Raw genomic sequence first — 16,131 nt, forward strand, 5'->3', positions numbered from 1 at the left:
AAAAGGTGATGATGGGAAACAGTTGAATTTAAATAAGGGCCACAGTTTTTGTTTTAAAACTCTAAAATAAGTGACATTTTTAATAGCAGGAAGATAATAACAAACATAAAGACACCGCAGTAAACCTCTTTCTTGGCAACAGACTGTCTAGATGTTTTGTTTTAAGGCATAACCCTGTTATTTGTGGACCGAGGATACATTACAATAGTACTCTGGAAGGAGTTCAACATTTAATGAGGCCAAAATGAGTAGATTTAGATAGGGATTATTGTTTGTGTATGGAAAGAATCGCAAGGAATTCTGATTAACATCCGTCTCGCATGAGCTGAAATTTCCTTTCGCACAACATTGGAAAATCTGAAGGAATTCTTGCCAGTTTTGGCAAGTGCATGCTTGCTGCTGGACTTTGACGTCATCAGCTTGTCAGAAGCTGATTGGGCTGAAGCAGATGTGCATCCTCGACGTTTGTTGCCTACTTCTAAATTAAATGTGGATTCAAAAATCACATTTTGTATTCTGTATAATCTGTACAAAGTACAGTTTCGTGCAAACAAATTTGATTATGTGCTCACACAGCATTGTGTTTTCCAGCTTTTTCTCTTCTAAAAGAATGCTTGCTGGAGAGTCTACATAACGTCTGGTGCAAAGTGTGACAGTAAAAAGGTAATTGCAAATACTTTGGATTACTACTTCTATTCACTGCAGACCTAACAGTTCAAATTTCTTATCAAATTAGGTCTAAGTCTGGCTTTGTAAACTGTGCTTGTGTCAACACATAAGGAATTGGGAGGTCCTAAGTTTTTAACAAGGTGATAAAAGAGTCTTTCTGAATCAATGAGAAATGAAGAGATGAATGATTTTCCTCATCTGACCTATCTTGTCATTATTTTTAAAAAGTACAATGACTTTGTTTTTGAAGCTTCATGTCAGTTCATCCTCCTGTTTCACACCAATCTTCTGCTCTGTTCCCCAACAATTACTTCTGACTGTATCTTTTAGTTTCTCCCGAGGTTTGTTCTTTGTATCATCTTCCTGTTCTTTCCGCTTATGGTTATTTTCTCTTCCTGCCTCTCCACTGTCCAACATCCTACAATTGATGTCCTCGCACTGTGTCCTCATTTTTCCATTTCAAGCGCTTCGAGGGGTCCAGGTATATCACGAGTTGTTGATTATTTTTGAGATCAGTTGCGAGAATTAAGTTTTAAAACAAAAACCACTCAAATGTTTTCACCATAGAGATTTATCACAGATGGTTTTGGAAATATTAATATAACTATGTAGAGATTTTTGTACACTTTCATGTTTGAACACCCATATAGTAATACAGTAGAGTTCCAGTATCTCATTCTAGGGAGGTTAGGACTCCATAATTAGTTGGTGCCCACAGTTCTTCCCGATGTGGAGATGCCCAGTTATAGTCCAACAGGTTTATTTAAAATCACCAAGCTTTAGCCGTGCTGTTCCTTCGTCAGATGAAGTTCACCTTCACTCACCTGACGAAGGAGCAGTACTCTGAAAGCTTGTATGTCATGTGACTTCTGACTACAGCTGTTCTAGTAGTGGGTTTCCAGTCACCTCTGTTATAGTGAGGCAATAAGCAGAATCCATAGACTTTCTTCCAATCTTGTGGGTCTTTTAAAGGTCACTAAAGATAGCGGCGGACAGATACATTGAGTATAGGAGTTGGGATTTGGTATACGTTATTGGTCACAGTATTGAGTCTACAAGTTGGGAGGTCATGTTGCGGCTGTACAGGGTATTGGTTCGGCCACTTTTGCAATACTGCGTGCAATTCTGGTCTCCTTCTGATCGGAAGGATGTTGTGAAACATGAAAGGGTTCAGAAAAGATTTACAAGGATGCTGCCATGGTTGGAAGATTTGAGCTATAGGGAGAGGTTCAATAGGCTGGGGCTGTTTTCCCTGGAGCGTCAGAGGCTGAGGGGTGACCTTATAGAGGTTTACAAAATCATGACGGGCATGGATAGGGTAAATAGAAAAAGTCTCTTCCCTGGGGTGGGGGAAGTCCAGAACTAGAGGGCAGAGGTTTGGGGTGAGAGGAGAAAGATGTAAAAGAGGCCTGAGGGTGATATGTGTATGGAATGAGCTGCCAGTGGAAGTGGTGGAGGCTAGTATATTTGCAATATCTAAAAGGTATCTGGATGGGTATATGAATAGGAAGGGTTTGAGGGATATGGGCAGGGTGCTGGCAGGTGGGACTAGATTAGGTTGGGATATCTGGTCAGCATGGACAAGTTGGACCGAATGGTCTGTTTCCATGCTGTGCATCTCTGACTCTAAGACTGTGTTGTGTATCTCTGCATTCGTAGAAGATGGACTATTGACAGACAAACAATTCATAAGCAGTATATGAAGGGGAACAATTAAAGTATTTGACAATGTGGAGTAAAATATATGATTGAGGTGAATTGTCCACAGCGTACTAGAAATTTTGATAAATATGTTTAAATCCATCTCCATTGTTTTAGAAATTATTTTGCTTAATTCATTGAAAAGCTTGCATCTTTAATTCATTTACCTTCTTATTCTTAAATTGAACAATTATTGTGAAGTAGGAAAACTACGTTTGATTTAACATTTTTCCTGCATGAAAGTAATTTAATTTGTGAACATTTAAATCAAACTTTATTTCAACTATATTTGGGTTTTGTAACTTTTTAAAAATGTTTTTGCCTCACCTACGTGTAGTTTTGTACAAATATGCAAACTTTAATAAAAGTGATATCTTCACTAATAAACAAAAGTCACTGAATCACTGGGAAGGGCCTGAATAATTCAGACTGATTAGTCACCAGTTCTGTCGGTGGTAATTGTATTTCTAGGAATACAACTTAAAAACAATTTTAGTGATTAAAGTATGTGTATAAAAATAAGAAAGCTTGCCTTTGAGTCATTTATATTTGAGTTTTAATGTGAATGTCAGTTTGCCTTGCCAATACAAACCAATACAATATTCTTAGATGTCACTAACCTGACCAAAAAATAAGAAACTCCAAAGTCTGGCAGTAACTGCCAGGCTTGGATGAACCGCATCTTGGCTTCTACCAGGGTCATCTGGGCAACATTTTGGTGCGCTTCCAGGATGCGTGTTGTCAACTGTAAACCAAATATCCAAGAGAGAATTTAATGTAGTACAGCTATTGCGACAAGTACAATTACTTCAATGTGCCCAAGCTTTTTCTTTGACGCATCACATATATATTATGTGTGTATATGTACAGATGCTCAATCCACTTGTGTATAGAAGTACAGACTTGAGTACAACCTTGGAAGAACAGTGGGCAGACTGAAGAGCAAGTCATCACTTTGTCACTCGTTAGCGCTGTTGTGGGGAAAATCACCAGCTTCGGAGTCAGAGTCGGGGTTCAACCACAGAGTTTATTGTACAAGGAAATACCGGAGCTCCAGGGAGAGAAAGACACCAACAGCTCAATAGTCAGCTACGATTCTTCTCTCAACCTGGAGCACAAGTCAAGATACTTTTATACATTTAGTGATATAAGAAGTCACTGATGAGGTTATTGTCTCTGAACATACTTTGTTTGTTGTAAACATTATAGAATCGTTGATAGTTTTGATGCAATCATTATCAGTTCCAGCGCAGCCTTTGTTAATTTCAGCACCGTCGTTGTCAGTTTCAATGTCTGTGCGGAAATCCATTGCTCTAGTAATGGGCAGTAATCGTTCTTCCTGAGAAGGACGAATATTGCAGCCCTGGCTATTTGCACTTTGTATTGAGCCAGTATCAAACAGGTAGCATTTCTATCAAAGGTGTTGGCTGGATCCAGACACTTTGGGCAGTATACTCTACTCATGTATATTCCATCCCCCACCCGCCTTAAACTAATCAACTAGGTTGTGAGTGCATTGTGCTAGCATTCTGGTGGCCCCAGGCAGTGTCTGTGTTTGCTCCGGCGCCCACCTTGTGTGTCCGAGTGCCTAGTGTCACCCAGTTCTATGCCATCTCCCACTTCAGTGCCTACTTCACCACCCGCAATAATTTAACAATTTACCATGGGCAAGGAGTTGATCATAAATCTGAGCATAGGTAATAAAATTATTTAGCAAAATAAGTTACAGCAATTTGATCTTTTGATTGTTCTCTTATTGATCCATTGCCAACTTTGCTCCTGGTAATCTATTCAACAATGCAAGAGTGAGAAAAGAGACAGGTGCACACACTTCTGTACCCTTTTTTTTTAAACCAATACTATCAGAAATTAGTGTCAGGCTACAGAGAGGCTGATACCCATTCTAAATGGTTAGACCTATGTAACACCTATAGCCTCTTCATGCTGTTCCTCCATGACTTTACAACATTTCCTTTTTAAATCTGAGCATTCATTCTGACTGAGTTAAAAATTCTGTAGTGCACTAGTGGAAGTACTGAGTGCAGCCATGGTAACAGGAAATATTAGTTGGCACAGAAGAAGCAGGAATGATCTAATGTATTCTATACATTATAATGGAATATACTGGACACTAATAAAATTCCCATGGCTAGGTTACAGATATGCCTTCTTTCGATCCTTTTTCTGCATCTTTTTCTCCCCTTGCCTATTCCTCTTCTGTCTGTTGAAGGTGCCGAGGGTGATGGGTAGTGTTTTGCAACAATCTGGTCAGGTATATTTATTAATGACTTTGATGAGAGAACAGAGCATTGCATATCCAAGTTTGCAGGTGACTGTTAAGGTAGGAAGCGCATTAAGTACTGTGGATCAGTGTAGCAAAGTTATAAAGAGACGTGGTCAGATTAAATGAGTTGAAAGAACTATGTAATTAGAATTCACAGTGGGCATGTGTGTGCATACTTTGAACCCAGGCTGAATGGACTATTTCAAAATGCAAAGTAGAAACAGGATTTGGGTGCACACAAGTACATAAATCATTAAACACTAGTGGACGGGAACCAAACGTAATCAAAAAGACTAAGTGAAACTTGACATTTAATCTTAAGGGGCTGAGAAACAATAAGGGAGGAGTTGCATTGTAACGGAGTCTAGCCTTAGTCATTATCTCATCTGGATTCTTGATCAAACGCGGACCCACTTTTTGGGAAGAATATAATTAATAATCTTGAAGAGGTGCAGGACAAAGACAGCACAATGTTAAAAAAATCTTAGCTTATCATTTCTTGGCTATAGAAGATTGGCAAGGGTTTGGGGGAGGAGTGGGGGAAATGAATGATCGCGTTGTTTGGAATGTTAAAATATGATAGGGGCAGAACAAGGAGACGTAATCTTAAAATGAGAGCTAGGCCAGTCAGGAACAGAATCAATAAATACTTATTCCTCACATAAGGTGTCGCAGAAATATGGGATTCTCCTTCAAGTAGTCTGTTGGAGCTTTCAAGACAGATTTTTGTTATTATGAAATTGATGTCCTGATTGGTTAAAGTCTAACAATGATATACTCCACACAGACGGTCACCTGACGCTGGAACTGAACCTAGGAACCTGGTGCTGTGAGGCAGCAGTGCTAACCACTGACCCACCGTGCCGCCCCATTTGCAGGCTGATTCTGAAATAAAAACTAATGTGAGCATTCAATCTTTTCATGTAGAATTTTATACATTATGGACCAAAGTATTTTCATTTCATCCCTAGTAATCTGATTTGCATGGGGGAAGAAAAAGTGAAATGTATAATTGTATCAGTCAAAAACCCATACCTGTTTAGTTTTTAACTTTTTCAAGTATTTTCGTGACACCAATGATTCTGGATTCACGTCCAGGGCATTTGAGTCCTGTATCACCTGAGGCACAGAATTCACGTTCTTCATCTTCAAGAAAGATTGAATGTCATGCACCTCTGTGGGGTATGAGCTGTCAGCCATAGTCTTCCCTTTTGAAGCCAGTTTGCAAGCAGCCATCCATTTAGCATATTGTGTTTCCTGCAGTCAACCATCAATGCTTGGTGTTAATATAAAACCATTTAAAATAGCTAGAAACATAAAGTCAGCTTGGCTAACAAATCTAATACGGAGCCAGGGAACCACTTGAAAAAGACCATTCAGTTTATCCATCTGACCCCTGTTTTGGGGCTATGTCCATTAGTATCTCAATCCATTTTGATGTCCCTCAAGCTGATATGTAGATGCTCCTTGATAAATGAAGAATCTGCTCCTGTTGATTTTTACAATATTTTTAGCAAGACTTCAGCTGGATTCAAGGCACTAATTAGTACCATACCTAATGCATGCTAACACGAAGTAAAATAGCAAGGAAAGGTCAATGATATTGTTGATTTTTATAATTAAAAAAAAAATAAGTACCCAAGTAATGTTCCTTTATGGATGATACAATATCATTCCTTCCAATGCTGTCTAAATTTGGGCTATGTTAAATAACCCTCTTATTTACATTTTTTTAATAGCTCATAGGGAATTGGGATTGTTCCAGTGAACTCGAAGTGGTTAAAGTAGTACCATTATTTAACAGGGCAGCGATTTGGAAATAGGAAACTATAGGTCTACGAGTTAGTTTGTTATTGGAAGTTGTTAGAAAGGACTATTGGAAATTGGAGTTTTCTGAAGCTGAATTCTTTTAGTGTTCCATATTAAGTGTTTCCTGGTAGCATGAAACCTCATTTAGCTGTTGCAGTAATAAGTAGCCTTCTCCAAACAAATCCCTAGCATATGAAAACAAAGCAAAGGTTACACGAATCACCACTGTTGAACTGTCATTGGAGATTTATTGGGCCCAGAGCACTGGAGGGAGGGAGAGAGAAAGGAGGAGAGGAGTGAGGGAGGGAGGAACAGAAGGAGATGGAGTTCAAGAGAATGAGCCATCGTCATCTTGAGAGAAAACCAGTACCATCAAAGGCTAAGTGAAATCTGAAATGAACATCCTGCTACTCCAAATCCTAAGGTCCACTACCTTTGATTCTCCATTCTACAGATGGCTTCGGGATTGTTATGACACATGCATCTGTCTCAGGTCATATATCCTTTGTCTAATTAAATAAAGCATTGCACCTGAACTACTGCTTCGGAACATATTTTGATAAACCCTCTGAAAATTCCTTACTAATGGTCATCTGCTTATATTAGGTAACTGTGATTGTGAACCCCGCAAAAGGACAACTTGAGCTATGAACATTGTGATACAGTGAGTATCATCAGACATTTCTGAAAAAGAAAGTTGTGCCTAACCAACTTGCTTGAGATTATTGGGAAAGTAGCTAAGGAGGTAAAATACTAACAGTATTTACTTGGACTTTAGGAAAGTTTTGATAAGTTGTTGCTAACCTGAATTGGACAGCAAATTAGTCGTGTTCCCTTGAGCAAGTAAGTGGATATGTGTGGGGAGATCAGTAACAGTAATGGTGCTCTTTGGTGGGTCTATGTTGGGAATGCTGCTCATCATTAATTGCATTAGTGACCAAAACAAATTTGTAATGGGGAGACCTATGCTGGGGATGGAACCCTAAATATGAAGTAAAGATTAAATCTAATAAAATATAATAGGAGAATGGGTCTGCATCCTGCAAAAGTCCCTTGACATGGATAAATGTAACATTAGACAGGGCTAACATTATGCATGCATAGATATTTTCTAATTACCCTGTTCAGTAATGTTATTACACATTTCTGGATTAAATTAGACTAAAACAACTGTACAGGCCACACAATTCGGGATATTGCTCCAATTATCCACAACCATCTTATGAGAAATTTCCTGACATAGTTTTGTTTTCTGCTGGGATAGATTATGTAATGCCTTTTCCCTAGCTGATATAAATTGCTCAAGCAGAATTAATTTGATCACTTCAAAACATTAATCACTTCAATCCTGTCTTCCCAAAGACCCACTTTGCTGACTGTCAGATGGCTAAGGGCTATTAAACTAGGGTTAAATCTAGTGACCTTACGTAAATCTTCCACAGATCATCTACGTCACCACCCACAAAACTGAATGCAGTCCTAACTAAAATCTTATACAAGGACAAAGTGGCTTGATTAGTTTTGATCTGAGTTGTATTTTGTGTAATTCTGAGGCCCCTTTGCTATTTATGAAACTTCAATTCTATCATGCACAGTATGTGGATACGTGGTCAGAGTTGTTGTGGTGCAGTGGCAATGTCCCTATCTCTGAACAGTATCTTTCTAGATTTGTGTCATCCCAAATCATTAGAATCCCTATAGGTGTGGAAACAGGCTCCTCAAGTCCACACCGACTTTCTAAAGAGCATCCCACCCAGACCCACTCCTGACCCTATCCCTGTAATCCTGACATTTCCCATGGCTAACCCACCAAACCTACACATCCCTGGATACTCTGAGCAATTTAGTATTGCCAATTCACCTAACCTGCACATCTCTGGACTGTGGGAGGAAACCGGAGCACCCGGAGGAAACCCACGCAGACACGCGGAGAACGTACAAACTCCACACAGACTGTCGCCCGAGGATGGAATTGAACCTGGGTCCCTGGCGCTGTGAGGCATCAGTGCTAACCACTGAGGCACCGTGTTGCCCCTTGGTGAGGTTCTTATTAAAACAAAGAGTTATATATTCAGTGAAGTATGCTAATAAGCCAAGTCATTTAATCACTCCAAATTAGAATCTTGCTTAACCAAGGCCAGCTAATTCCCTAATCCCTCTCAAAATCTGAGTGATAATTCCCTGTCGTTGCCATCGAATGCTGAGAAATGTTTTCACATGCACCAAAGCAAAACCTCGCTCATGTTAATTCCTGTGAATGTATAAAACTTACAGTAGAAGACTTACATTGTGACATTTTATGTATACTTCATTCATGCCATCAGCCACAGGAATTAGCAACTTGATCCCAAATTTCTGTCCTGCTACGTTCACATCTGGCATAACTTCACATCCTGTATTAGGCAAAGTTTCAAGGAAAATAGTTAAGTGAGACTTGAAATGTGACAGATAAATTGAATAAAGGGTTTTCAAGTATGCTTGTGTGTGTTTTGGGAGCATGTGTATTAAAGCCTGTGGTGTTTCTTGGATTCACTCTTAACCCCAGACTAATCCCTTACATTCTGAGATACTGCGGCGTTACACATTTTGTAAATTACCGCTCTTATTAAAGACAAACTGGTACTGATATAGGTAACAAAGCAGCTTTCTTATTAGGGAGGTTTTTTTTTGTGTGAAATTGGTCCACCACAGATGAAAAATTGTCGGTTTTGGGTATCCCAGTAACTCCCAATGGGCAACACGTATTGCCTGCAGCAGAAAATTAACCCCAATTTCTCCAGAGGAAATTAATTTAGTTTTTGGCACGCTCTAAATGTTTTTTTTTTAAGATTCTGTGTGGGAACCACGGTGACGAGGCTTCCAAAGAGATCTGAGAAGATGGTGGATCGTGGGGGAGCAGCAATGACGATGTAAAGCATCTTTGGAAATGCTGAGGTCCAGAATACTGCTATACAAATGCAATATTCTTTACTTCAGTGAAACCTGATTAGCAGACTAAGTTAGCCTTATAAACCATGCAACAATTCTCTTGGTGCTCTGCCAAATCACGACCCTCCACCCCACAATACATAGTTTTCTGGATCTCTCCCTCCATTTTTGAAGCCATCTTAAGGCAAATTTATAAGATAATTTTCAATGTTGAATATTAGAATTTTTTTCTTTCTTCTCAGAAGCTCAGTTTCATCCAAATGTTATTTGCTAATGTAGAGGAAGACAAAGTGTATATTATACAAGTCACAATTTTCTGTAACTTTTCCAATAGATTCCTATTCTCATCTTCCGATTTAGAATTACTTGCATCCAACTTTAAAATTCAATTATTTAATAAATCAGAATCTTAGTTGATATGCAGAGAGACATTATATTTAATATTCACATTTATGCAAAAAGTTATTTCCTTCTGCGATCTAAAGTTTAATTAAAATTGTTGATAAACAACATATTATTTGAGAGTTCCACGAACAAATGTGATCATATTGAGGTATGTGTTTTAAATATTTTTGTCAAATTTCTAGGTACCTAATAAATGAGGCATCATAATAACGTCACTGTTGTGTAACCTATGACATATAGCAGAACAGGGTAATATGGTGGAAGACACCTATTAGTGTCTGGCAAATCAGTGACACCTGCACTTGTGACAATTTGCAGAGGGATCCTAATACAGATATGCACTTTGTAGAACTGCGGACTGTTTCTTACATAATGGAATTTATTATTTTGTAGAAAGTCACGGTTATGTTTGAATTTGAATGCAAAAAATGTGGGAAATGGTATACAGACCTAAGGGAAGGTTGCTTTTACATCTATGCCAGCCCTCTAAGCTGGGGGGGGGCGTCTAAATCGGAGTGGGAGATGGAGGGGTTAAAGGAATTTATATATGGAAAGTGGAAATATTGCCAAATGGATGGAAAACCTCCAATTGTTTCAGTTCAATGTTTAATTTGGTCTAATTGTGTTTCATTGTAGCTTTTATTATGGAAAATAAATTACCTCGTCAATTTGATATTGAATCAGAGTAAATTTTATTTTTATTCGTTCATGGGATGTTGGTGCCACTGGCAGGGCGATCATTTATTATCCATCTGAGGGGGTTCAGTGTCAATCACATTGCTGTGGGTCTGGAGTCACAGCCAGACCAAGGCAAGGACAGCATCTTTCCTTCCCTGAAAGGCATTAGTGAACGAGATGGGTTTTTAATGATAATTAATACTACTTACAAGGTCTCCATTAGGCTAGCTTTTCACTCCAGAATTTTATAAATTTCAAATTTCACTACCTGTAATGATGGGATTCCAACTACCACAATGCCACTATCATCTTGTTAAAATATTAGATTTGTAACTTAAGTTTTGGAATTTAGAACACGTTACCTGGCTTTTTAAGCGATGTTTAATCTGCAGAAACTTAAACTCTGTTTCTTACCTCTCAGGTTTAATTTTTCAATTGGTTCTCCTTGAGATGCTTCCTTATTCTTGAAGTATGATAAGCAGGTATCTTTAAAAATAAAGTAGTATTGCTTGTAGGCTTTCAGCGTCAGTTTTTTGGGTCTGAAATGCGAAACATATTTTGAGGTCTACATTCAAAAAAAGTTTAAATTGCTCAGAGTCTTTCGTTCAGTTTGAAAGCAGTCAGATAGCAGGGAAACCGATCCTTCAGTCCAACTCGTCCATGCAGACCAAGTTTCCCAACTATTCCCATTTGCCTGTTTGGCCCCTATCTCTCTTAAACCTTTCCTATTCATGTAGCTATCCAAATGTTTTTTTTTAAAGCTGTAACTGTACCTGTATCTACCACTTCCTCTGGCAATTCATTCCACATACAAAACTCCCTTTCTGTGTGAAAAAGTTGCCCCTCAGATTTTCAATCTTTCTCCACTCACCTTAAATCTATGCCACCTAGTTTTGAACTCTCCCCACCCGAGGGAAGTTTACTTGCAATTAATCCTCTTTAATACAATAATGTGGTATTTGTGGATGATGAAGATCTGAAACAAAAACAGAAATTTGTGGAGAAACTCAGCAGGTCCGGCAATGAAGAGAAAGTAGACTTAACTTTTAGGGTCCAGTGACCCTTCTTTAGGAGCATTCTGAAGAACTTGAAACATTAACTCTATTTCTCTCCACAGATGCTGCTGGACCTGCTGAGTTTCTCTTGCAATTTCTGTTTTTGTATTGTATCTCCATATTTGGTGAGTTTAATTCTGAAACAAGCTTTCACATGATGGAGTGGTATATAGCCACTCCAGCATCTGTGAAACAAAACTCAGAAATCGATTCATTTCAAGTTAAATATTGCAATATATCTATTCAAATGGGTCTACCTCTTGCATGTAGGACCTCATAGTCATGGATACATTTTCTCCTTAGATATTCAAAATATCTCTATTCTTATATGGTAGTAAATACAAATAATTTAAGAAAGACAAAGAACTGCAGATGCTGGAGATCTGAACCAAGAACAGAAATTGCTGAAGAAACTCAGCAGGTCTGGCAGCATCTGTGGGAAGAAAGCAGAGTTAAGGTTTCAAGCTCAATGCCTCTATCTGTTCTGATGAAGAGTGACTGGATTAGAAATGTTAACTCTGCTATCTTCCCAAAATAATTTTACTTCTGGAAAACAAACCCTGCCAAGAAAACCATCAGGTTGAGTTTACCGGAAACAAAGTCCACAACAAGAGAAAGCCTTGTATGCAAGACCGGTTCCAATTGATGGTACTGTCAGATGGGATCAGCTTCTGAAAATAAAAGCCAAATGGTCATACTGCCACATGAAGGAACTTCCAGCCCTCTATTTTTGGTGGGCCTGCACCACGTCTACTCAGGCTGTAGTGCAAGAGAGAAACAGAACCTCAATGCTGAGGTTGAGGCCAGGCAGACCCATTGGCAGTGGTATCACAGGACGTGGAATGCCTGTCAAGGTGAGCTCCATCCTGGAATGGCCACTAGGGTTTACCTTGTAATGTCGCAAGCAAAATATCAACGGGCAGTGGCCTTGAATTCAGTTCTTGAGCGGTTCAGACATAGAAGCTCCCAGCACAGGAAAAGGCCCTTCAGCCCATTAAGTCTGCACATTGAAGAATGAGCACCTAGCCATTCCAATCCCATTTTCCAGCACTTTGTCCATAGCCTTGTTTGCCTTGGCATCCCATGTGCACATCTAAATACTGGTGGGTGCCCCAACCGAATGGCCATGCCAGTAAGCTTTCTATTGCTGGCAGGAAGACAGGGGCCGGGAAAATTAAAAACATACATCGTTCTTCCAACATTAGTCACGTATGAAAGGCACTATCATTCTTTCAACCATCCCTTTGTCTCCCTGTCGTTCTCTCTCTCTCTCTTCCTGTCTATCCGCTCACTCCTTCCCAACCACCCAGCCCATGTCTTCACCTTTTGCTAGCTATTATCAGTCCTTAGGAAGGGTCACTAGATTCAAAATGTAATCTCTGCTTTCTCTGTATGGATACTGCCGGACCTGCTGAATTTCTTCAGCAATTTATTTTTGGTTTAGATGTCCACCGTTCAGTTCTGTTTTATTTTAATGTATGAAAACTACATATTAATATAAGACCTAATAATGCTTAGTTTAAATGTTTATATCCTGAAAACAACCCTCTATAAGTGTCTTAAACCACTCCTTAAAATTATTTGGAATTCATACAAAACACTGATTTTTATTGGAGATAATATACAGCTGAACTAACATTACAGAAATACAGTGACACTATAATTCAAGAATTCCTTTACTAACCTGAAGATGTTTAGGTAATCTGCTAATTTTGGGATGTCCGTGATGTCCTCCTAGAGGAAAAAAAGAGCAAGTAATCTATCATAATATTAATCTCAATAGCTTTTACATTTTTGGAGAAAGAGAAAATGCTAAAAACAGAAACAGTGGTTCTGTCAAAAAGCTGAGGAGCATGGACGCTGGAAGTCTGAACGAAAAAGAGAAGCTGCTGGAAATATCTAGCAGGTCAGCTAATACCTCAAAAGAGAGAGAGAGAGAGAGACTCAGTTAAACATTTCAGGTTGATGGTCTTTCCAATCATAAGAGTTGAAAGGTCACTGACCTGAAACATTATCTCTTGTTCAACCCTTAACAATGGCTGTATTTGATTCAACACAGAGTTATTTGGAACATGCATTCAATTCTGGTCTCCCAGCTATAGGAAAGATGTTGGGAAATGTGAAAGCTTTACAAGGAAGTTGCCGGCGCTGGAGGGTTTGAGCCAAAGGGAGAGGCTGAACAGGCTGGGACTATCCTTGAAGTTTATAAAATCATGAGGGGGAATAGTGAATACAGTCATAGAGATGTACAGCATGGATACAGACCTTTCAGTCCAACTTGTCCACGCCGACCAGCTATCTTAACCTATTCTAGTTCCATTTACCAGCACTTGGCCTATATCCCTCTAAACCCTTCCTATTCATATACCCATCCAGATGCCTTTTAAATGCTGTAATTATACCAGCCTCCACCACTTCCTCTGACAACTCATTTCAGACACACACCACCCTGTGAGAAAATGTTGTCCCTTTTAAGTCTTTCCCCTCTTACCCTAAACCTATGCCATTTAGTTCTGGTCTCCCCACCCCAGGAAAAATACCTTGTCTGTTTATTCTATCCATGCCCCTTATGATTTTATAAACTCTATAAGGTTGCCCCTCAGCTTCCGATGCTCCAGGGTAAACAGCTCCAACCTATTCAGCCTCTCTCTATAGCTCAAATCCTCCAACCCTGGCACCATCCTTGTACGTCTTTTCTGAACCCTTTCGAGTTTCATAACATCCTTCCAATAGGAGACCAGAATTGCACTTTTCCCAGGGTAGGTGGGTCTAAAACTAGAGGGAGTAAGTTTAAAGTAAGAGGAGAAAGATTTAAAAGAGGCCTAAGGCCTAATGTTTTTATGCAGAGGTTGGTGTGTGTGTGGAATGAGTTGCCAGAGGAAGTGGTAGATGCAGGTACAGTTACAGTTTTTAACAGGCATTTGGATGCATAAATAAATAGGAAGGGTTTAGAGGGATATTGGTCAAATGGGACTGGATTGATTTAGGATATCTGGTCAGCATGAGCAAGTTGAACTGAAGAGTCTGTTTCAGTGCTGTACAAGTCTGCATCAGCTCTCCTCAGCATCCCACTCAGACTCAGACCCCCAGTCTATTCCTGTAAACCCATATGGCAATTCCACCTTTTCTGCACATCCCTGGAGACAATGGGCAATTTAGCATGGCCAATCCATCTAACCTTACGCATCTTTGGATTGTGGCAGGAAACTGGGGCACCGGGAGGAAATCCACACAAACGCAGGCAGACCATCGCCTGAGAATGAAATCAAACCCTGGTCCCTGGCACTGAGGGGTAGCATGTGCTAACCACTGAGCCACCATGCTGCCCCACAAATATAGATAGATTAATTTCTTTAATTGTTCAGTAAAATAACAGCTGCAATTTTCCAGGGAATTTAGCGGGGCGTGGCCGTGGGCTCTGTTGTTGGAAACACCACACATTCATTAAGTGACCGCACTTCAAAAAGCTGCCTCATTGATTGTAAACATCTTTGGGACGTTCTAAGCTTGTGAAAAGTGCTATGTAAATGAGAGTGTCTCTTTCTTAACGTACACATTCCTGAACAGTATGGGCAATTTTTGCATTGCCAATCGACCTGACCTGACCTGCACATCTTTGGACTGTGGGAGGATACCAGAGCACCCGGAGGAAACCCACGCAGACACGGGGAGAATGTGCTAACTCCACACGGACAGTCACCCGAGGCTGGAATCGAACCCAGTTCCCTGGCACTGTGAGGCAGCGGTACTAACCACTGAGCCACCGTGCTGCCCCAATTACTCATCTTGGGTAAGAGCAAATGTAAGAAAAAGTCACAGTTGAAGACCACTGTAACACACTGAATAGCAGCAAGGCCCTGAGAGTCACAACGCAGCCTTGATACCAAGGGCAACATTAGACTAGTTCTGAAGAAGGGTCACTGAACTCAAAACGTTAATTCTGCTTTCTCTCCACCGATGCTATCAGACGTTAGGTTCAAGAGTAGCAGAAGTCTGATAGAATAAGAGTATTTAAACTGACCTGCAAATGAGTGAGAAATCTTTGAGAGGAAATACACCTGGACCAAATATTAAGTTCAACACCTTCAGATTGTGATCTCACTCCCATTCCTTCCCTTTCTTTGAGGTTTATTTGTTATATTCTCTGTCACCCCATGTCCTCTCTCCCCACTCCAGTGGGACTGACTGTTCTTTCCAGGAGAAAGTGAGGACTGCAGATCAGAGTCAAGAGTGTGGTGCTGGAAAAGCACAGCAGGGAAGGCAGCATCCGAGGAGCAGGAGAGTCGACCTTCCGGGCATAAGCCCTTCAACAGGAATGGTGTTCTTTCCGGTCTGGCAGTTAGACACACTGTTGTTCTGCCATTCTCACATTCCGATCACTTAACAGGCACTATCTATACCCTTTCTCCTCAGCACTCCACACCCCACCTGTTGTATAAATGCTGCCCCCCACCACATTTCACATCTGCTCCGAAGAGTCATCTAGACTCAAAACTTTACCTTGTTCCTTCTCTCCAAGAATTCTGCCTGACCCGCTGTGTTTTCCGGCACTTCTTGTTTTCAGTACAGATTCCAGCATCTGCAGTCATTTGCTCCGAAATA

The 16,131-nt window shown here is 40.0% G+C and overlaps 1 protein-coding gene and 1 long non-coding RNA gene across 2 annotated transcripts in view; one reads left to right on the plus strand and one right to left on the minus strand.

Moving 5' to 3' along the window:
* The window catches only part of fermt1 (FERM domain containing kindlin 1), a 98,699-nt gene that overhangs the window by 2,206 nt on the left and 80,362 nt on the right, over positions 1–16,131 (minus strand). Inside the window, exons 9-13 of the mRNA XM_043696578.2 lie at positions 13,214–13,263; positions 10,889–11,013; positions 8,750–8,856; positions 5,690–5,911; positions 2,991–3,115 (exon numbers count right to left, since the gene is read on the minus strand). Of these exons, the coding sequence (XP_043552513.2) occupies positions 2,991–3,115; positions 5,690–5,911; positions 8,750–8,856; positions 10,889–11,013; positions 13,214–13,263 (629 nt within the window). The remainder of the gene's footprint in view (positions 1–2,990; positions 3,116–5,689; positions 5,912–8,749; positions 8,857–10,888; positions 11,014–13,213; positions 13,264–16,131) is intronic.
* Positions 6–10,390, plus strand: LOC148149056 (uncharacterized). Its single transcript, XR_015758539.1, has 4 exons — positions 6–663; positions 5,442–5,556; positions 7,070–7,127; positions 9,292–10,390. It is a non-coding gene; the product is annotated as an uncharacterized LOC148149056 (long non-coding RNA).

This window comes from Chiloscyllium plagiosum, unplaced genomic scaffold, assembly GCF_037043375.1.
Source record: "Chiloscyllium plagiosum isolate Xiang-an unplaced genomic scaffold, Cpla_swu_hap1 HiC_scaffold_10, whole genome shotgun sequence".
Lineage (NCBI taxonomy): Eukaryota > Metazoa > Chordata > Chondrichthyes > Orectolobiformes > Hemiscylliidae > Chiloscyllium > Chiloscyllium plagiosum.